Source organism: Apodemus sylvaticus, chromosome 2, assembly GCF_947179515.1.
Source record: "Apodemus sylvaticus chromosome 2, mApoSyl1.1, whole genome shotgun sequence".
In the NCBI taxonomy this organism is placed as follows: Eukaryota; Metazoa; Chordata; class Mammalia; order Rodentia; family Muridae; genus Apodemus; species Apodemus sylvaticus.
The window spans coordinates 151,858,163-151,881,436 of NC_067473.1; the positions used below are offsets into that span (position 1 = coordinate 151,858,163).

The 23,274-nt window shown below is 36.2% G+C and overlaps 2 protein-coding genes across 8 annotated transcripts in view; one reads left to right on the plus strand and one right to left on the minus strand.

Moving 5' to 3' along the window:
* The window catches only part of Wnk1 (WNK lysine deficient protein kinase 1), a 130,817-nt gene that overhangs the window by 102,352 nt on the left and 5,191 nt on the right, over window positions 1–23,274 (minus strand). The window lies entirely within an intron of this gene.
* On the plus strand, window positions 17,391–17,769 carry LOC127679121 (small nuclear ribonucleoprotein F). The gene has a single exon (XM_052174730.1). The coding sequence runs from the start codon at window positions 17,441–17,443 to the stop codon at window positions 17,699–17,701; it is 261 nt and encodes an 86-aa protein (XP_052030690.1). The 5' UTR covers window positions 17,391–17,440; the 3' UTR covers window positions 17,702–17,769.

Below are 23,274 nucleotides of genomic sequence, written 5' to 3' on the forward strand. Positions count from 1 at the left end.
TGACGAATATAAAAGCAAAACCAAAGCCAGGAATAGTGATATACATCTGCAAAACCAGCACTTGACTCAAGGGCCAGTGAGATGGCTAAGGCAGTAAAGAAGCTTGCCACCAAGGCTGACAACCTGAGTTCAATCAAAGGAACACGTGGTGAAGAGAGAAAACTGACTCTTACAAATATTCCTCTCATCTCTATCCACGCACTGTGGTATCCATAAATTCACACACTTACATGTGAGAAAATAAATAGTGTGAGGGAATGGGGGGGAAAGGGGGAAGGAGGGAGGGAGGGGAGAGAAGAGGGAAAGAATAAATCAGGGAGTCAGCAGTATTAAGAATTCAGGACTATACAAAAGTGAGTTCAATACCAGTCTGGGTCACATGAGACCCAGTACCAAAAATGAGAAAGAAAAAAGAGAAAAAAAAAAAAAAAAAGGAAAGGAGATTAACTAATAAAAGGAGATGCAAAGTCCAAAGTGATTCTCAGAAATTTGTTCTTGTAAATCAGGCACTCAGGAATTTGACAGACTGGTTAAAGATCAAGAATCAAAATAGGGTGGCTGGGCCAGGCGGTGGTGGCGCACGCCTTTAATCCCAGCACTTGGGAGGCAGAGGCAGGCAGATTTCTGAGTTCAAGGCCAGCCTGGTCTACAAAGTGAGTTCCAGGACAGCTAGGGCTACACAGAGAAACCCTGTCTCGAAAAATACCAACCAACCAACCAATCAATCAATCAATCAATCAATAAATAGGGTGGCTGAGTAAAAATGAAATATGGGGTCAACAAGATGTTTTTGCAGATGTTTTGAGGTTTGCCAGGTCTGCATGGCAAATTCCAGGTTAGTCAGGATATACAAGACCATGTCTCAAAAAGCAAACAAAAATACCCATTTTTTTTTTTAAAGATACCCAGTCTTTTAAAGATAAAGGATACCAAAACAATTCAATGTGAGAGGGGGCAAAAAAAACACCCTTTAAACCCTTGGGTTACCCCTGTTTTTTTTTTTTTATTTAGGAGTGGGGGTATTCAGGGGATGGTTAAAGTCCATACTAACAAGAAATTGAAAACACAAACCGGGCAGTGGTGGCGCACACCTTTAATCCCAGCACTTGGGAGGCAGAGGCAGGTGGATTTCTGAGTTTGAGACCAGCCTGGTCTACAGAGTGAGTTCCAGGACAGTCAGGGCTACACAGAGAAACCCTGTTTCGAAAAACCAAAAAAAAGTTCTAAGATGCTATTATTCAATTAACATTGATTGGGTGACTAGACAGAACAATAATGTATATTCATCTCAAAAAAGCTGTAAGAAAGAATCTTAAAATGATGTTTGAAAAGATAAAGATGCTTAGCCTCTTTAAAACATGCATAATGTATGTATGTATATATTAAAACATTATATAAACCGGGCAGTGGTGGCGCACGCCTTTAATCCCAGCACTTGGGAAGCAGAGGCAGGCGGATTTCTGAGTTCGAGGTTAGCCTGGTCTACCTACATAGTGAGTTCTAGGACAGCCAGAACTATACAGAGAAACCCTGCCTCAAAAGGAAGGAAGGAAGGAAGGAAGGAAGGAAGGAAGGAAGGAAGGAAGGAAGGAAGGAAGGAAGGAAGGAGGGAGGGAGGGAGGGAGGGAGGGAGGGAGGGAGGGAGGGAGGGAGGGAGGGAGGGAAGTATATAGTACTCTAATCAATATACAATTTTTTAATTTTTAGTTAGTTGAAGAAACAAAATCTAGAGCGGAGACGATTAGGAGAACCAATAAGTCTCCTCTTATAATTTTATAGACTTTCCATCTCATTCAAGTTTAATATGAAATACTAAATATAGCTAAAATTTTGGTAATCTGATTACTCTAAAACCACGGGGGGGGGGGGGGGGGGGGACTTGTATTAACTTCATTAATCAATTCTTCAGTTATCTGGTAAGCTTTATTGTGAGACCCTATAAAGTTTTATTGTCTACATCTAGATAGAGAACTGTCTTTCTGTGCTCTACTATTACATATTTTATTTCTTAGGTACGTAAGGGTCAAATATTTTGACTTTTTTAACTAACAGTAGCCACCTTGGCTAAGCAGTCCATATGTAGTCTATTTAAGATAGGAGATGAGGAAAACAGCATTAAGGGTATCTCATTCTAAATTTTTTTTTGTATGTATAGATGAATGTGGTACATGAGGGTCTATGTGAACATGCATGTGGAAATACAATAGTTATCTTCTTCTATCACTCTCCACTTATTTTCTGGGAAAATCTCTTACAAAAACTGGACTAGACTGCCCAGTCAGGATTTTGTTTCCATCTCCCCAGCACTAGTAAAACAACAGACGCACACTGCTGCATCAAGATTTTACATGAGTGCAGGAGATCCAAACTCAGGTCCTCATGATTATGTGGTAAGCAGGCAGATCTACACTGTATTTCCAAATTGTCTTTTAATGTTCATTATACCTGATAAGAATTCTATAAGCTTTAGAAAACAAAGTGAGCCACAGAAATGTTCACATGGTTTTTCAAAATATGAGTAGACATGTGCATGAATGCATGAAGAAACAAAAGCACAATACAAATTTGATTTTCTCTGGGCAAAGAAGGTCAGAGAACTTTGTTGGGCTGGAGAGATGGCTCAGAAATTTGGAGTACCTTAAAGAAATGTTCAGCTCCCTGAGTCATCAAGGAAATGCACATCAGCACTACCTTGAGATCTCATCAATCCAGTCAAAAAAGCCAAGATAAATAAAACAAATGGCATCTCATGTTGATGAGGATGTGGGTTAAAGGAAATACTCATTTGTTGCTGGCAGAACTGCAAACTTATAAGGCCACTACGGAAATCAGTGTGGCAGCTTCTCAGGAAGCTGGGAATAGATTTACTTCAAGATACCACTGTTGGACATATACCTAAAGAACTCTACACACTACAGAGACACCTTTTCAATCATGTTCACTGCTTCTCTATAATAGACAGAAAATGGAAACAACCTAGATATCTGTCAATAGAAGAATGGATAAAGACAATGTGGTACATTTGAACAATAAATTTTTTACAATAAATTTAAACAAAATAAGTAAAATTGGAAAGTAAATGAATGAAGCTAGGGGGGAAAATGATGTAAACAAAACCCAAAAAGGAAAATATGGTGTATATTCACTTATATGTGGATGTTAGTTATTACGTCTTCCATAAGGGAGCTACACAATCCATATAGTCACAGAGGTTAGGTATAGAGTAAGAGACTAGGAGGAGGGAGGGATCTCCTTAGGAAGGGGAAATAGAATGGACAATGGTCAGGAGGAGAGAGAATGGAAGAAATCAAAGAGAAGGGAAGGGCGGGAGTAAAGGAAAGAATATGGAAACCCAATACCGTAGAAGCTTCTTAAAATATATACATGAGATGAATTTAAATAGAATCAACAAACAATGAAGACAAAGCCCTTACTAGACATCCCATGTCACCAAATGAAACATCATTTAAGTTTCTGTCCAAAGGGACCTAACAGACATTCCTCCTTTCCAAGAGCCTAAGCTACTGTCAAGGCTATTGGTTGACCACCAATTGATGATGGTCCTATTGTTGAAAGCATCTACACAACTCACAGAACACAGAAAAGTCAAGCTGGTGCCTACTTTAGAGCTTTCACCCCTACAGCCTAGTGTTCATGGTACTAAAAGGTATTCTGCACATTACTAGAGAAGAAAAGTAAACACCAACCCAGCTACAAGCTGTTCTAGCTACAACACTGACCTGCCTGCACGATACTCTGGTGCAATAGTAACACAAAGCTTGTTGAGTAACCAACAGACTAGTATCTGATTTAAGACCCACTCCATGAGACAGAACCTAACCCTGACACTGCTCAAGTGGTCAAGAACTTCCACCTAGGGAAAAACCAAACACTACTACTGTTCTGCTAAAGGAGCATAGCAATAAAATGACTCCCAACAACATAGAGCAGTTGTCTTTTCTCAGTCAGCTATTGTCAGAAAAGCTTCCTCTTAGCAGTAGATGGGAGCAAATACTGAGATGAATAGCTGAAAAATATGCACAGAGTGAGAAACCTTGCTACACTAAATCCTAAATGTGATTATCTCCATCAAATCCACTCCCCCACACACATACATACAGGGCTCAGGCTACCTTGTCAAAGAGGCAGCAGAAAGATTTTAAGAGCCAGAGGGGATGAAGGACACCAAGGAAAGAAGGCCTGCTAAATACTGCAGGACTAATGCACATATTAATTCACACATCAACTCACAGAGAATGTAAGGAAAGGTTTCCAAGGGTCTGGGCCATATAGGGTCCCAGCACTGAGAGAAGTAGACAGAAGCTCCTCCCACCACCCTATCACCCCCAGCATCAGTAGCCCAGGAGACAAATGATAACCATAGCAAAGAAAAAATTTAGTTTTCTCCAAGAGTCTCATTGGGTATACAAACCATTTCTAAAGGCAAGCCCCCATACCTAGCAGTACATCCAACACAAAATGAATTCAATGGCATTTTGGAAGTTCCTTGTCTTGTAATGTATTCTCTGGGTATTATTTTTATTCGTTTTCTTCATCCTTTTTGTAATTCTTTATAGGTCTTTTGTATATATTATGGTTCATGGTTTTGTGTTTTAATGGAATTTGTGTGTGCAAACATATGTCTTTGTATGTGTTTCTTGTGCTTTTCCTTGGGCTCATTTTCTCTTGGATGTTTGCTTCACCCTATTCTGATTTATTAGGTTTTGTTTTATCTTTTTTAAATGCCTGTTTGTATTCTAATGAGAAAAACAAAGTGTGGATTCATACAGCGAATTTTCCCTTTAAGAAAACTTTTGTGGGCTAGAGAAATGGCTCAGTGGTTAACAGCACTGACTGTTCTTCCACAGGTACTGAATTCAATTCCCAGCAACCACATAATAGCTCACAACCATATGTAATGGGATCCAATGTCCTATTCTGGTGTGTCTAAAGAGATCTACAGTGTAAATAAATAAATAAATCTTTATAAAAAGAAAACAAAACTTTTGTTAACATGCTCTCCCCCCTATATGAGGTGGGGGGGATGGGGAAGCATGACTGGATTAAAAGGAGTAATAATTTTTAGGTACTACAAAGACATGCAATAAAGTTCCTTTCCATAGGTATTAATAGGGAAATAACTGTAATTCACCTCATCTACTCAAAGGCACTTGCATAGATCCTGGGTAATTAAGACTGCTAAGTGAATGGTGTATGATTTAAATATATAATAATAATTTTAAAAAACACTGTTGTATTAAAATACATTTTAAAAAAAAACCAAAAATGCTAAAGGCAGCACACAGATGAAAATGATCAGAAAATGACTTAGCAATTCATTAATTAATGTTAAATACTTTAAGGGATGCAACCTGTAAGCTAGAAGTTTTCTTTCTTCAATATTTTTTTACTAAGTAAATCATTTTTAATAAATATTTGATGAAATAAATATTTCATCATTTTAAGGGTGGCAGGTTACACACAACCTTTTTTTAAAAAAAATTTTTAATTAAAAAAAAAAAACTTTTAGCCAGGCATGATGGTGATCCCTTTAAGAGCAACACTAGGAGGTAGATAGTTCTTTATGAATTCCAGGCAAGCTAGGGTTTTATAGTGAGTAGTTGGCTCAAACAAACAGGCTAGAGAGTTGTCACTGCTGTTAAAAAGCAGATTCTTCCCGAGGACCTAGGGGTTCAGGTCCCAGGTTCCACAGGGTAACTTACAACTATCCACAACTTTAGTTCTGGGGACCTCGTCTGACCTCAGCAGGCATCTGGCATGCATGTGATGCGCATACATACGCATGCAAAACATTCATACACAGAAAATAAATCTAAACAAAACTGTTATCCTCTTCAGGTAAGTATAAGTTTAAATTAAAATATATTTTAACACACACACACACACAAATCCTGTTATTCTGTGGTCCAAGCTAGTCTTAAACTAATACTCTTGCCTCAGCCTTCTAAGTATGAACCACCATAACTAAGTAGTTTCACATAAATTCATAACTAGCTAGTTTCACATAAGTTAAAATCCATGTTGTACAGAAATGTTTCTCTTAATATTATTATACACAGGAAAATTTCCAGATAGTTATCACTATTGATATCTGTCTCTTAATTAGGAGAAAAATCTCACATTCACAATTTTAAATACATAAAGATGGCAAATTAGGATACTGACACATTTCTACTCCAGTTTTACTATATATGACATAGATACACACACATTATTAACACCCACAATATTTATAATCTACAAATCCTAACAAAATTTTACACCCTGTTTTTAATATGTGGGGTTTGTCTTAGGGTTAGAAAGAATGTAAAATATTGTCACCAAAATCCAAATATACCACAGTTCCCTTTCCGCTACATCTGTAAGTCATTTCCCAGGAAAACCTGACTAAATGTAGCTCCACTGGCCAACTGATATAATTTAATCTTGTTTATATCTCTATCTTCACCTCTATATAATACAAGAAAAAAGAGAGAGAGAGAGAGAGAGAGAGAGAGAGAGAGAGAGAGAGAGAGAGAGAGAGAGAGAGAGAGAGAGAGACGGGGGCAAGAAAGAAAAGGAGAAAAAGACCAAAGACTTCCACTATAAACTTTATAAAATCTAAACAAATGGGCTGAGGGAAAGTTGACACTCAAAATGAAACATTATTTACTATACCAGGTATGGACAGCAGCACTCAGGAGACAGGCAGGAGGATCTCTGTGAGTTTGAAGCCAGAGTGGCCTACATAAGGAGGACTACATAGACACCCTGGCACAATAAACAAACCAAGCAAGCAAGCAAGCACTCACAAGCAACCAGTTAAATTTCTGCTTTAATTCCCAGCCAGGATAACCAGGACTACATAGATACCCTGGCACAATGAATGAGTGAGTGAATGAATGAATGACACAAACAAACAAACAAACAAACAAAAAACAAGTAACCAGGTAAATTGCTGCTGTAACCCTAGCCTCAGGGAAGAAGAGACAGAAAGTCTAACTGAATTGATGACCTCCAGTTTGGGGCGTGGGACGTGGTGGTTGTGACTGTTTCATAAAATAAGAATGGTTTAGAAAAATTCCCAATGTCAATCTATGGCCTCCACATATAAGATATGGACACACACAGAACACATACATGAGGACATACACAAAGTATAAAACAATGAAAGTTTTTTTTGTCCTTTCAAAAATTGTGGTTAGAAGTTTCTTGTAAGTGCCTGAACTGGTTGCTATATAATCTTTTAAGTCAGTAACACAGCAAGCACTTTATCCATTGCGCCATGCCCCTAGGCCCAGAAATTACCTTTTATACATGAAAAAGAGATGTATCTTAACTTCCTTGAGGTACACATACACACACACACCATAGCAAAATTAAACTTAATAGCATGGTCAAATAAAAATTTCCAGAGAAATTCATAACAAAGAGAGCCAAATATTAAAAGAAAAGACAACTCATCTAAAAGGAAAAAATTAGTTGTTCTAAAACAGAAATCAAGGACAAGTAATAAGTAGAAGGAAAATTCTCAGAATTGATGGTCATTGTTTACAGACACTAAGAGCCATGAAAAAAAAATAGACCTACACCACAGCACATTAAGGTAATGTATTTCAAAATACTTAAAAGCAAGAAAAAGAAACTTTGAAAACATTCAGGAAGGTTTAAGAAATAGCAAAGTGTCCTACCAGCATCCAACAACACAAAAAACTAAAATAAAGCATTCCTTTAAAATCTACAAGAACCAGCCGGGCGCATGCCAGTAATCCCAGCACTCTGGGAGGCAGAGGCAGGCGGATTTCTGAGTTCGAGGCCAGCTTGTTCTACAGAGTGAGTTCCAGGACAGCCAGGGCTATACAGAGAAACCCTGTCTCCAAAAAAACCAAAAAAAAAAAAAAATCTACAAGAACCATTTCCAATCTAAAATATAATATCCAAACTACCAATTACAGAGAAAGAAGAATGAAAGAAGCTATTCATACACTCATGATTTCAAAACTGTATCTTCCAAAAGATATTTCTCAAAAGATATAATGCACTGATTAGGTTTTTTATCAACTTGATACAAATTGAAATCATCTGGGAAGAGAGAATCTCAATTGAGAAAATGGCTGTAGGCAAGTCTTTTGAGACATTTTCTTACTGAAGGAGGAGCCCAGCACACTGTGGGTGATGCCAAACCTGGCCAGGAGGTCCTAAGGAGATATAAGAAAGCAAGTATAGCTGGCAGTGGAAGCATATGAATTTAATCCCAGCACTTGTGAGGCAGAGGCAGAAAAATCTGGGCGGCCAGCCTGGTCTACAAAGTGAGTGCAGAGTGAATTCCAGGACAGGAAGGTCTACACCCAAAAACCCTGCCTTGAAAAATGAGAAAGGGGAAGGGGAAGAAAGGGAAAGAGAAAGGGAGAAGGAAAGGAGAAAGGAAAAAGGAAAAAGGAAAAAGGAAAGGAAAGGAAGCAAGCAAATAAAATACAAAGAGGAAATCAAGAAAGACTAAGAAATGGAAGTCTAGAACCAGGCTGTAATAGCACCAAGAGATAGAAGAAATACCCCAAATAAGAAGACCCTAACCTAGGCAACAACTTAGAAAACCACCAGAATAAATTGAAGATTAGAAAGTCTCTAAAACAGATTAATCCCAAAATGGAAAAACAGCTACACATTTTAATATAGCGGTAGGTGATTAGAGTTTTGGAAAATATTAATAAATAGCTTGACTGTGATGATTTCATGAATATATGTATGGGGGTATGTAGGTAAATTTGCCACTGTACACTTTACTGAATTATCATGACATATTTTTAAAATAAAAAATGACATATTTGGGCAGTAGTGGCCCGTGACTTTAATCCCAGCACTTGGGAGGCAGAGACAGGAGTTCATGACTAGCCAGGTCTTTCAGAAACTCAAGTCCAAAAATTTGCTGATAAATTTTAGTGTCGCTATCTTGTTACAGCTAAACAGTATTCTGCCTATTAATAAAGATTAAATTCAAAGTAAAAGTAAAACCTGACAGATTGGGACTGGAGAGATGGCTTATCATTAGGAAAATGTCCTACTCTTGCAGGGATCCAACTTCAGTTTCCAGGACCCACATCAATGTTTCATAACCACCTATACAACTCAAGTTCTACAGGATTTGATGCCTTCTTCTAGTCTGTCAATACTACATATGTATGCACAACCCTCTCCCCATCTAACTATACATACTAAATTAAAACTAAAATCTTTAAAATAAAAATAGATAATTTAAGATATAGCAAAGTTAGAAAAACCTTGCCTATGATCCACCCCCTGATTTGGAGCTCCAGTACTATATAAGCCAGTGCATGCAAAGTGGGGGCATGGGGGTGGAATTCGATGCAAATCAAGAATCCAAGGTCATTCTCTGCTCCAGAGCTGCATGAGACCCTGTCTTAGAGAAAAAACAAGAAAAAAAGAACTTTACGTGGACCCAACTTTAGCTGTTACATAAAACCATATGCTCCTTTCTAAGAATGAAATAAATGGTTTATGCTGCAATTACATGTCAGAAACTAAAATTCATTTGGCAATAATTTTCATTTTGTAGCAAATACTTATCAACAATGTTTAATTAGTTTAAAAAAAATAATCATAAAAAAAAAAAAAGATGTAGCTTCAGCTAAGGCAAAAGGACCAAAAGTATAGCGGTTATTCCAAAGGCTAAGACATAAGAATTACAAATTCAAGACTAGCTGGAAACTAATTAGAACCCTGTCTCAAAAATAAAACAAAAAAGGAAATGATATACCTCAATGATAAAGTATTTGCCTAGCATGTGTAAGGCACTGGGTTTAACATTCAGTACAAAATAAAACAAAACAAAACAAACAAAAAAAAAAAAACCCAAACAATTTTTACCCTAAATATTTTTCAGAGTAATCTATAAATAGTGCCCCTCATTTTTTATGAAACTTTAGACTTTTTATATGTGCACTTATTGTCAAAGTATTAGCCGGGTGGTGGTGGCACATGCTTTAATCCCAGCACTTGGGAGGCAGAAGCAGGCGGATTTCTGAGTTCGAGGCCAGCCTGGTCTATAGAGTGAGTTCCAGGACAGCCAGGGCTACACAGAGAAACCCTGTCTTGAAAAACCAAAAAGAATAAAAAAAATAAAAAACAACAACAACAACAAAAAAAAAATCCAAAGTGTTACTTAGACTACTTGAATACTTCTCAGTCATAAAAGTTAAAAAGCTCAACTATAGCAAACCATGCTATACATCCAAATATCTGGAAAAGTCACAGAACTAAAACTGAATCAAAGAATTAGAAAGTATATTTAAGACAAAAGCCTAAAGTTGACTGGATCTTTACTAACAATGCATCATTCTTTTATAGTTTACACATGAACCAAGTCTCCTAAACTAAGTTAAATTAGGCTGTAGAAAACCACATTAGCATTTAAGTCTGAATTCTGAGTCTCTTATTTTGGGTTCTAATAACTAAAGGAAATTGCACCCTAGTACATGTGACCACTTTCCCAAGTACTAGTGTACCAGATTAATGACCATGCCAGCCATCCCATTAAAAGCTTTTTCTAGCTAGTTACTTGGTACTTAGCTTTTTTATGGCACTTTTCTTTTCACATTATGCTCAGTAGTGCATGCAGCACACTACATTTAGGAATGCAACACACTTGTTTAGAAATGCATGGCCATGGTTATAATATAATTGAAAATCTCCTTCCTTAAAATACCTAAATTTGGAAGCAAAGTACTACAAAATGGAATTGTTCTACATTTTTGTTGTCTATATTATATCTTACTATTAAAATAAATTAAGCTTTCATTAAAAAGTAACATCTTAGGATATGCAAAAGACCCTATTCCTATCACCTAATAAATTTTTGCTAATAACCAAATCAATAAAAACACACAAAAATTAAGTTAATAATGGATGTGCTAGCAGCTCATGGTGGCACATACACACACCTATAATCCCTGCAGCCCAGAACGGAGGCCAGCCTGGCCCTCAAACAGAGTTCAAGGACAACCTTGGTTACACAGTGAAATTCTGTCTCAAAAAAGTCAAATCAATACACAAAATTGAGTTAGAAAAAGATTATATATAAAAAACAAATACTGCACGTATAGGGCAGCTCATAACTACTGTACTACTATCCCCCTCTTTTCCAATACTTATCGTATTGTATGCAAAGAAATCACCCTCCAAAGTATTTTCTATTAGTTCTATAAACATTATCTATTCACTTTTAAGCAGTTCTATCAATGACTATCAACAAATCACAAATATGAGAGAATATTCAGCAATGAGAATGATAGAGATCCTGGTTCTTATGAGTCAAACTAGTAAAATATGGATAATTTGGGAAAAAAAAGTACAAGCAAGAAAGAGAAAAGGGTAACTTGAGTATCTAAGTCCTTTATCTCTAAAACAAGATAAAATGTCATATTTTTCAAGCTTGCCATATGCAGTCAAAGTTAAATTTTATTATTAGTATTGTGTGTGCATGCATGATGTATATTTGAGCACATGTACCATAGTTTTCATGATGGGACCAGAAGATAACTGTGTGATGATGGCAGTTCTCTCCTACCACCTATGGGTTCCAGTGATAGAACTGAGGTCACCAGGCTATGCAGTGTCACCAAGCCATTTGCTGACCTAAGACTTTTGTTTAGTTGTAAATAGCATTTTATTTAATTTTATGTTTTTAATAAGTATACAATGGGCTACATTATGGCATTTTTATATGTATATGGCTTTGTTCCTATTTGCTGTTCTCCTCTCCCCACTCCTCTCCAAGTCCCTTCAAATTGTCAACTCTCCTCCACTTTCATGACAAGACATTTTTAAGTACACTACTTTTCATCTAAAGTTCAATTTACAAAAATGTTATTTGTGTTTATATTAAATGCACACTAACATACCTAAGAATTCTAATAAGAACAGAAAATCCTCTTATATATAAAATTAAAAGCTATCAAAGGTTACTCACACATTTTTCTGAAATATAATTAAGCTGAGGTAATGCCACAAGACTATAATTAATCCTAGCATTTGGGAGGTAAAGGAGAGGGAATAGGAATTCAAGGCTAACCTCTGCTATAAGACACCACCTAAAAATTAAACAACACACACACAAAAAAATCTTCTCAAAAAAAAAGTATTAATTCCTGGGCAGTGATACAACACTTGCCTAATATGCACAAGACCCTGTGTTCAAATTCCAGCAAAATACACACACACATACACAGACACAGACACAAACACAGACACAAACAGACACGGACACACACACAGACACAGACACAGACAAACGGACACACCTATTTGCTAGTTGTGGTCTTGGTAAACTATTTGATTTCACACACACCAAATATATGAGTCATATCACCTGAATCACTCTTACATAGCCAAATTTAGCTCTATCTCAAGATTCTTGATTCATGATTATTCTAATGTAATACAAGGACTTAACTGATAAAAATCTTAACTTTTCGAAAAGAAAAAGCAAAAGCCCACAAATGCTGATATAAACCAGGAACTGAGCCCCATAAATGCTAAGCAAGCACTCTACCCTTGAGCTATAAAAGTAAAACTAGAAGTAATACTACATTCCATTCTGGAATGAGAATAACACAGGCACATAATCCTCAATAAGCCACAGACTAGCAGTAATTAAGGGCCCAGGAGGTCATTTAGTCCAATTTTTTATCTTTGAAGTTCCTGAATACCTACCCTGTGTGACCAGGTCTTTGTAAACACTAGTCAACAATTATGATTCAGAGTGTTCTAGTTCAATTTCACATTCCTATTCACAGATCCTCATTTTTTTTAACCAGTCTCTTCCAATTCCTTGGAAAACCATTCATACAATGTGACTTATCTCCCCAAAAAACAGCTCAGTTACAAATGCCATACAAACTAAGAGCACACTGAAACCTAATTTCAGTTTCGTATATTTAAATATAACATCAAACACCAAATCGAATACTGAAAAATCACTTCAATCTTTAGTCCATAAACAAATTGAACTATTAGTTTTAATGCATACCAACAAGGAAAGTATAAAGTTAAGAAGATTCTCAACCTCTTTATAATGGAAAGAAAAGAAAGATAAAAAAATAAAAATAAAAATAAAAATAAAAAAGATCTGGGCTCAACTCCCAGTCCTATTATTTACTAGTTGTGGTCTTGGTAAATTATTTAATTTCAAATTCTTTATCTCTAAATGACATTGACTTCTTATATGTCACAAATATTATCTGAGAATATGATATAGGGAGACTGCTGTGCAAAGTTTTTGGATCCTTGGAACCCATTCAAAATAGAAAGGCAAATGTCTCATCACTCCTAGACCAAAACAGGGGGTGTGACAGAAGAAATCTCCCCAAAAAAGTTACAGCCCAGCTAGTACAGTGGCAAACCAAAGAAATTCATTCTGCCTCAAACAAGGCAGAAGATAGGGAGAGAAACCACCCAGGTTATTGTTCTCTGACCTCCATATCCACTTTATGGCACATGTATCCATCATATATGTACAGACACACACCATATGCAAAAATAGCATCTAAATTAAAATATATGCAAACTACAATTTTTACCCTTTTCTTAACACTTCAAGAACATAAGGTTTTTTGCATGCACACTTCAGCTTAATACAATTCCACATTAGAACCTACCAAGATGCTGCTATTGAAGACACAACTCACCATAACAGAAATTTAAAGAGAAATTATGTAATTATAATGTTTCTAATAGTATAATATTTGATGTACCATAAACCTCATCATAATGAATCTTAATTTACTCAATAAATACTAGTTCATAACATACAAGTGAGACAATAATCATACTAATGTCACTGAAAGTATATATCTCTACAAAAGCAAATCCATTTTTTAAGATTTATTTATTTATTTTATGTATATGAGTACACTGTAGCTGTCTTCAGTCACACCAAAAGAGGGCGTCAGATCACATTGCAGATGGTTGTGAGCCACCATGTGGTTCCTGGGAATTGAACTCAGGACCAGTGCTCTTAACCAGTGAGCCATCTCATCAGCCTGCAAATCAATTTTTAAACAGTTTGTTTTTAAGTGTATGTTTTCCTGCATGTATAAATGAGTGCCACACATGTGCCTGGAGTCCTTGGAGGCCAGAAGAGAGTGTCAGATCTCCTAGAATTGGAGTTACAAATAGTAGTGAGATAGTATATGTGTGGAAGAAACCATACCCAGGTGCAAAACAAAATCAAAAAAGTGATTTTAAACACTAAGTCATCTCTCCAGCCCAGCATATAAATTTTTAAAAATCTAAGGAATATGTTTTAATCAGAAATTTAGCAACTTTAGAAGATTTTACTATACTTTATATAAAAGATAAAAAAAATAAAAAAAGAGTGAGATGACCAAACTAACTGATGATGATTAAAGTATACTATGCTACTGGCACCAAATTTCTGCATTTCTGAGTGCCATATAATACATTTAAAAACCTAGCTGTTCTGTATCAAGATAACAAATTACGACCATAACTTCAAAACAATAAATTTGCATTAATAATAACAGGGCGAAAGGTATATATAGCTCAGTAGTAGAGTACTTGAATAGCATATGCAAGTCCTTGGATTTGATCCCTACCACCACAACAAAAACAGCATTGAAAAATAATTTCAGATAGTCTAGAGAAAGGCTTCAGTGAGTAAAAGGTCCTTTGTTACAAAGCCTGCAAACTAGTCCAATCCCCAAAACCCACTGGTTGGTAAGAGAGAACCCACTCCTGAACTCCGATCTCCACATTCAAACTCCTGCAAATAAACAAATACAATTCTAAAAAAAAAAAAAAGTTCTATTTCTGTCATAACCTGAGTAATACTGGATTTGTGATAGAAAATAACATAATAATCTAAGACAGGAAATGAGATAAATTATGTCCATAAGGAACTATGCTGTAACTGTTCAAAATGTTAAAAGTAACTCTTGGGTCAGTGAGAGAACAATATTAACCATGCCAGACAACCAGAGTTCAATTTCTATAACTCACATAGTTTAAGAGGAGAGAACCACCAGTTCCTGCCAGTTGCCAGATGTTACAGACTTCCAAACACATGTCGTGGCATGTGCCCTGTATGTATGCATGTATAAATAAGTAAGGAAGTGAAAAATAAACTAAACCTTCTCCACTTCCAAGCTTTGTCAAAAACAAAACTAAACTTCCTCAAATATTTTCCCTCTTAACTTTCTTTTGAGAAAAGGACTCACTATACTGCCTTGGTTGGTCCAGAAATCACTTTTTAGACCAGGCTGGACTTGAACTTGGAGCAAACCTTCTATCTCTGCCTCTAAAGTGCTAGAATTACATGTGCTTGTTTAGCAATCACACCCAACAGTTTGTTTTGTTTGTTTGAGACAGGGCCTCCTTAAGTAGCCCTGGCGGGCCTGGAACTTAATATGTAAACCAGACTGGCATCAAACTGACAAAGATCCAGCTGCCTTTTTCCTGAATGCTGAGATTAAAGGTGTGTACCACCAAGCTAGATCCAACAATGTTATTTTAAGCCCGTAATACTTGGCTTTAACAAAATTTTCTGAGAAGGGCAGGAGAGATCGTTTGGCAGTTAAAAGAACACTGGGCTATTCTTCCAGCAAACCTAGATTTGATTTCTAGCACCCACAAGGCAGCTCACAACCATTTTTTTAAAACTCCAGTCCCAGGGATCCATTACCCTCTTCAGAGGATCCAATACCCTCTCTTCTGACCCCCAAGGGCACCAAGCATATATATAATGCAGACATATATGCAAGCAATATACCCATACACATAGAAAGAAAGAAAGAAAGAAAGAAAGAAAGAAAGAAAGAAAGAAAGAAAGAAAGAAAGAAAGAAAGAAAGAAAGAAAGAAATTGAGAAGCAGTGAGCATTCTTGCACCTCTGAACAAATGTTAACAAGTAGAAAACAAAAATAAATTTGGCAGTTTATCAAGAATGACTTAAAACTTTGTTCAAAACAATAATATAGCAAGTGATAAACTTCTTATAGTCTTAACTAAATATTTCCATTTGTAGACCAAACATCCCAAGATCTCTAAGAACTTAAAAATAATACACACTGGATAAGATCTCAATTGTAATTTTTAGCTTCATAACCAAAATTTTAAGTTATAAAGCTGATACCTACCAAGTGCTAGGATTGCAGCCATGCACCACTACACTATTAGGGCAAGCACTCGACAAATATACCCAGCCCAGGGAAATTATTTTTCTAATAAATCAAGAAAAATAAAAACATTTATACTGCTACTTTATTCACTAAGGCAAAGAACTGGAATCAACCTAGTTGTTCATGAATACATGATGGAAGTTTGTTATATATAAACATACATATGGAATACTACTTAGAATGATTACTTAATGTAATCACAAAACTTGTAAACAAAAATAGACTTACGATGTACAGTTAAGTAATGTCATACATTCTCAAAAAATCTGCTTATTTTCCCTCATATGCAGAATCTAGCCAATAATATATGTTTGTATGTATGTATGTATGTGTGTGTGTGTGTGTGTGTATATATATATATATATATATATATATATATATATATAAATAAACAAACAAATGTGTATTTGAGCACAGTATAACATATAGAGGAGAGGCGGCCAAGGAAAGGTAAATAAATATTAGGGAATGAAGGAGGACTGAATGCAGGTGAATACAAGTTACAAAAGAGAATATTAAGCTAATTGTTTTTCTAGTTCTATGTCTGTCACACATTTTTCATTTTGGTGTGTATAAGTGCATAAATATATATTGGATAATGAAAGTGTAAAAGCCAAGGAAAAGCACCACAGCTTCCAAAGGACTATTCTAAATGTACAGAAGTTTAACTGAGATGTATATAGACTTTGGATCTGGTTAATTTTGATGTGTGTTGATTTTTTTATTTTCAAGTTTTTGTTTGTTTGGTCCGTTGATCGGTTTTTCAAGACAGAGTTTCTCTATGTAGCCATGGCTGCCCTGAAACTCACAAATGTAGACCATGATGATCTCAAACGCAGAGATCCACCTGTCTTTGCCTCCTGGGTGTTGGGATTAAAGACCTGCCTCATACTACCCAGGGTGTTTTTATAATTAAGTTATTTTAAAATTTTTCCAGATACTTGCAAGCATTAGTAACTTCTGTCTTTCTTGCCAACAACTACCATACTCAAAGAACATGAGAAGAAATTATTTCTGATAGACATGCTGCAAAATGACCAGAGAAACACTTAAAAGGACAGATTCCAATTTTCATAATAAATAATCAGAGCACTACAAACTAAAAAGAAAAATGTTGAATGCAATATTTCTCTGCTCAACAACAGCAAAAGAACTGTCATTTATAAAGAATGGTAGTGAGCGGCGGGGTCGGCGGCTACTGGGGTGCAGCGCTCGCGGGTGTTCGCGATGAGTTTACCCCTCAATCCCAAGCCTTTTCTCAATGGACTGACAGGAAAGCCGGTGATGGTGAAACTTAAGTGGGGCATGGAGTACAAGGGCTACCTGGTCTCCGTTGATGGCTACATGAACATGCAGCTTGCAAATACAGAAGAATACATCGATGGGGCATTGTCTGGACATCTGGGTGAAGTTCTAATAAGGTGTAATAATGTCCTCTATATCAGAGGTGTTGAAGAGGAGGAGGAAGATGGGGAAATGAGAGAATAGCATCTTGAGGGTTTTTTTTTTTTTATATATATGTATTTCTATACAATAAAGATTTGGGTTTTTTTTTTTTTTCAAAAAAAAAAAAAAAAAAAAAGAATGGTAGTGAAAGACACCAGAAAAAGTGCTACAATATTTTTAAAAGTAGTAAATTTACTAAAATGTCTAATTACTAAAATACATTTTAACAGAGTCAGTTTGTGATAGACAATAGAAACAGAACATGAAGCTAACCAAAACATAAAATTTAAATGCTGCAAAATGCTTAAAATGTAAGTGAAATCAACATAAATAAATTCAATAATAATGTATATTTAACCAATAAACCAAATATTATCATTTCAACCTATAATGCTAACTGAAAACTATTAGTTTTAACTTTCTTCTTGTCCTAAATTTTCCAAATTCAATATGTACTTTAAATAAAATATATATCCGGGCTGGCAAGATGGCTCAGCGGTTAAGAGCACCTATTGCTCTTCCGGAAGGTCCTGAGTTCAAATCCCAGCAACCACATGGTGGCTCACAACCATCTGTAATGAAATCTGACATCCTCTTCTGGTGCACCTGAAAACAGCTACAGTGTACTTAGCTATTATATAGCAATAAATAAATCTTTAAAAAAATAAAAAATAAAATGTTTTATTTAATTTGAATTTGAATGCAAATTCTGAATGCAAATTTTTGAATAAAATTGAATGCAAATTTTTCAGAAATATTAGACCCATATTTAAACCTCATACAATTTACACAAATCATTTTTGTTTTAAGCATATTTTTTAAAGTTTTGTAGTCATTTCTAGGTAACACAGAACCAAGTAGCTAATGCCCTTGAGAATGCTAGTATGCCCAAGTTTTATTGTGACTAGAGTATATCACCTATTATTCTACAATTTTGAGAAAGACACACTATGATAATAGGAAAGAGTGTGAAAAAAATTACTATCACAAATGAATGTAAGAAGAGTAAGCTCACAGACTGACAACAGTTGCATTAAACAAGAAAAAGACAGATCTAGCTTCATTCTCTGCTTCTCCTCTTGCAGGGGTTCTGATCCTCCTACCTTCTCCCAGTCAATACCCTAGACAAGGGACTCTCCCAAGAGCCCTCCTTTTCCTGGGATGATGCCCATAGAACTTGATCCTGGAATGAGGCCTCACATAAGAGGCCACATGTAATGACACTCATTACTCCAATAGTAAGACCTCCTAGTAACCCCAAATCCAAAAAACAAAACCAAACAAAACAAAAAAATTCAAGTGCAAGATCCTGGTCATGTGAAATTTACCCTAATTCATTCTTTGGTACAACTGGGCTTCTGTATTCAGAAATTAAATCCTGTTGTTATTTGAGATTTCTGGTGGCTTTAAATTTTTTTCTTTTAGATCAGCAGTTCCAATATCATATTTACATTATAATTTATAACAGCAAAATTACAGTTATGAAGTAGCAATGAAAATAAATTTATGATTGGGGTCAACACAACATGACGGACTACATTAAAGAGTTGCAGCGTTAGGAAGGTTGAGAGCCAGTGTTTTAGATAATACTAATGGAAAAACAAATGAAATAATTTCTGAAAATACTTGAAATAATAATCACTACTGTTGAGTAGATTTTTGATATGTCAGATTTTTTTTGTCTCTTTGTTTTTTTGTTTGTTTTTGATACAGAGCATTATCTGTGATAGCCCTGGTTGTCCTGGAACTTCCTTTGTAGATCAGGCTGGCCTGGAACTCACAGGGATCCCCCAGCCTCCGTGTTGGGATTAAAGGTGGTGTATGCCACAATATTCAGCCTTATTATTTTTTATATTAATATATTTTCAGTAACTTGAATTTTAATTGATATTTTTCAACATGAGAAATATCTGGTCTTTTAGAAATAGATGAAGTGCTAGGTGGTAGTAGTACATACCTTTAATCCCAGCAGAGGCAGGAATATCTCTCTGTGAGTTTGAGTCTAGTCTACAGAGTGAGTTCTAGGACAGCCTTGGTACACAGAGAAATTGTCTTGAAAACTCAAAAATAAAAAAAGGAAGAAAGAAAGAAGTGAAACGTAGTATGATCTCAGTTTTGGTTTGAAGAGGCCAAATTTTCAAGTGAACAAAATTAAAAACTTGGTGGGCTTACTAGTGTGTACAAATTTGAAGAAAGTGACATCTCTCTCCCTGCCTCCCCATAATTGGTAACCAGTAGTTCAGTAGGGTGGGATGGGGGTGGAGGTGTATTTAGGACCCTGTGAAGCTCTGTTCCCCTATCCATGATTGACTGTTGACAGGCCCAATCTTTTTTTGTTTTGTTTTGTTTTGTTTTGTTTTCTGGATTTGGTTTTTTCGAGACAAGGTTTCTCTGTGTAGCCCTGGCTGTCCTGGAACTCACTCTGTAGACCAGGCTGGCCTTGAACTCAGAAATCCCGCCTGCCTCTGCCTCCCAGAGTGCTAGGATCACAGGCGTACGCCACCACCACCCGGCTGCACTTGAATTTTTAATGTAAACAAATAAAATCAGTCACCAGGTTAACATTATATTCTCAATTGTTATTTGTACAATAAAATCTCTTTCCAAGTTCTTAGACTAGGAATAACTATAATAATTTTGTTCAGAATAAAAGGTAAATAAGGAAAAATGACAAATTTAAATTGAGACTGTAAAAAAGAACAATTTTTAAAAAAATCAACTAAATACGATGCTCAGCTACAGTTATTTCCTACAACGTTAAATTTTAGGAATTGTTTTGTTTAGAACAGTGTATCTGTTATTCTGTAGCCAGGCTAATCCTAAACTTGTATTAGACCTTACTATTTCAGCCTCCTAACATTGCTTGCAATCAAATCCAGGCTCTACAAAATGATTGTTGCTAGGATATAGGTTTGCACCACTATACCAAGTTAACATACATCTTAAATCCAATCTTACCTAGCAAAATTCATATTGTTTCTAATTGTTTCTGAGTTTGAGACCAGCCTAGGCTACACAGTGAGTTCTAGGTCAACCTGAGGTACAAAGTAAGCCTTATCTCAAAATTAAAAACCAAAACAATCAAATGGGGAGATTCAGTTCAATGGGTTATTTTAAAGCTAGCAAAGGAATAAATTATGGTTCGAGTCACAGGACCACATCCCATTTCTGTCTCTTTTGAGAGAGACAACCTATGAGAAAAATGTCAGAAGTAAATACTAGGTCTCCATTTCTTTTCTGAAAGTAAGTTATATTTGGGCTGGAGAGATGGCTCAGTGGGTAAGAGCACCGACTGTTCTTCCAAAGGTCATGAATTCAAATCCCAGCACCCACATGGTGGTTCACAACTGTAAAGAGATTTGATGCCCTCTTCTGGTGTGTCTGAGGACAGCTACAGTGTACTTACATATAATAAATAAGTCTTTAAAAAAAAAAAAAGTAAGTTATATTTGTTCCGAATAAGCATGCTCCCACCAACTATCCCAGCCAAGAGTAAAGGCTACCAAACACCCTAGAAACATTTTTCCACCAGTACAACTGACCAAATTAAAGTGATATTTTTTTTTTGGTTTTTTTGGGTTTTTGCCTGATAGGTCCTGACAAAAGAAGTCTTGTTTTAAGAGTTCTCAGTTAATATTTAAGACTGTGGTATCAAAATATTACCTATTTATTATTGAGAACAGATGCTTGTTTTGGTAGACAGCTACACATATTGTGACTTTAAAAATATCCTAACAATAGGAAGTTTGATTTGTACACTCCATTCATTCATCCTCCATATGAAGTCTAGATCCCCATATGAAGTGATAAAAATTAAATTTGCCATTTATTAGAGGACTTTAGAAATTTGAAGCCACTTCTACACAGAATTAGTATTCATTTGAAATTACTAATTAGCTATCTACTGAGACTACAAATGATGTAGTTTGGGTTTTTGTTTGCTTTTTTGTTTTGGTTTTGGTTTTGTTTGATCAGTTGGTTTTTTGGTTTCTCTGTATAGCATTAGACTTTCTGGAAACTCACTATGTAGACCAGGCTGGCTTCAAATTCAAAGATCAGCCTGTGTCTGCTAGGCGTGCACCATAACAGCCTGGCCTTTCCAAAAACAATTTTTTTAATTCTTATTTTTCAGAATGTTAACATATATATAATCAAATATATCCACTACCATTTCTCCCCTCCAAGTCCCTTTATATGTCCCCCAACACATACCCCTCAACTCTTTGACTCTTTAAAAATAGCCTACTAAATCCAATTTGTTGTTGCATGGGTTTGGGTCTGCCCATGAGAAACTTACCAGTTGGAAACACCATGATATAAGAGATAATCATTCTCCTTCTCAGAGCCGCTACAACTGCCAAAAACTCCTTAGGATAGAGGCCCTCAAGAGCATATCTATGCCAGAAATTTGGCTGGCAAGTTTTATTTTGGTAACCAGAGCTGTTTCCTTTACCTTTTGTGATATTGAGGACCGAACCCAGAACTTTGTGGATATTAAGCAAATATTCTAACATACTGAACTAAAATACTTTACCATTGAACTGTATCCCCAGCTCTTTTCTCTGACTTTTTTTTAAAGATTTATTATATATGAGTACACTGCAGTCGTCTTCAGAAACAGCAGAAGAGACCACTGGATCTCATTACATATATTTGTGAGCCATCATGTGGTTGCTGGGGTTTGAACTGAGGACCTCTGGAAGAGCAGTTGGTGCTTTTAACCACTGAACCATCTCTCCAGCCCTCTCTTTCTGACTCTTGTTTTGAGTTAGTCTCAATAAGTTGTTCAGGCTTACCTAAAACTTACTCTGTAGTCTAGACAGGCCTTGAACCTGTGATTTTACTGTTTCAGCCTCCTTGAACAGCTAAAATTAAAGGTCTCTGCTACACGGCCTAACTTGTAATTGCCTTTAATACCTTCCAAATTACTGTATCATAACCATTTTAATGTTTGTTCTTTTCTTTTCTTTTTTTTTTTTTTTCTTTTTGATTTGGTTTTTTCGAGACAGGGTTTCTCTGTGTAGCCCTGGCTGTTCTGGAACTCACTCTGTAGACCAGGCTGGCCTCGAACTCAGAAATCCGCCTGCCTCTGCCTCCCAGAGTGCTGGAATTACAGGCGTGCGCCACCATCGCCCGGCTTTAATGTTTGCTCTTTTTAAACCAAAGCTAAATTGCATAATGCCCTATGATTTCAGGTCCTTATTTAACAAACAAGTAGGTGGGAGGGAAAGCCTGATTTCATCCAATTTTACATCTATTTATGTAGGTACACATGTGCCACAACAAGAGTGCAGGGGTCAGAGAACAACTTTCACAAGTTGGCTCTCTCCTTCCACAAAGTGGGTGCTAGAGAATGAACTACTGGACATCAGGCTCAGTGGTAGGGGTCCTTATCTAATGAGCTATTTTTCCCAAGGCCCTTCTAGGTTTAATACACTAAAAATGTTAAAGCCTGGCATGGTAGTACATACTTAAAATCACACTGCTAGGGAGATAAAAGCAGGAGTCCAAAGCTACCAGGCAAATCAGATTTTTAATTTAATGAAACACAGTACTCATCCAGACTTCTTCAATCCCTAGTAAAAGGGGAGTGGAGAAAGTGTGCATTCAATGTC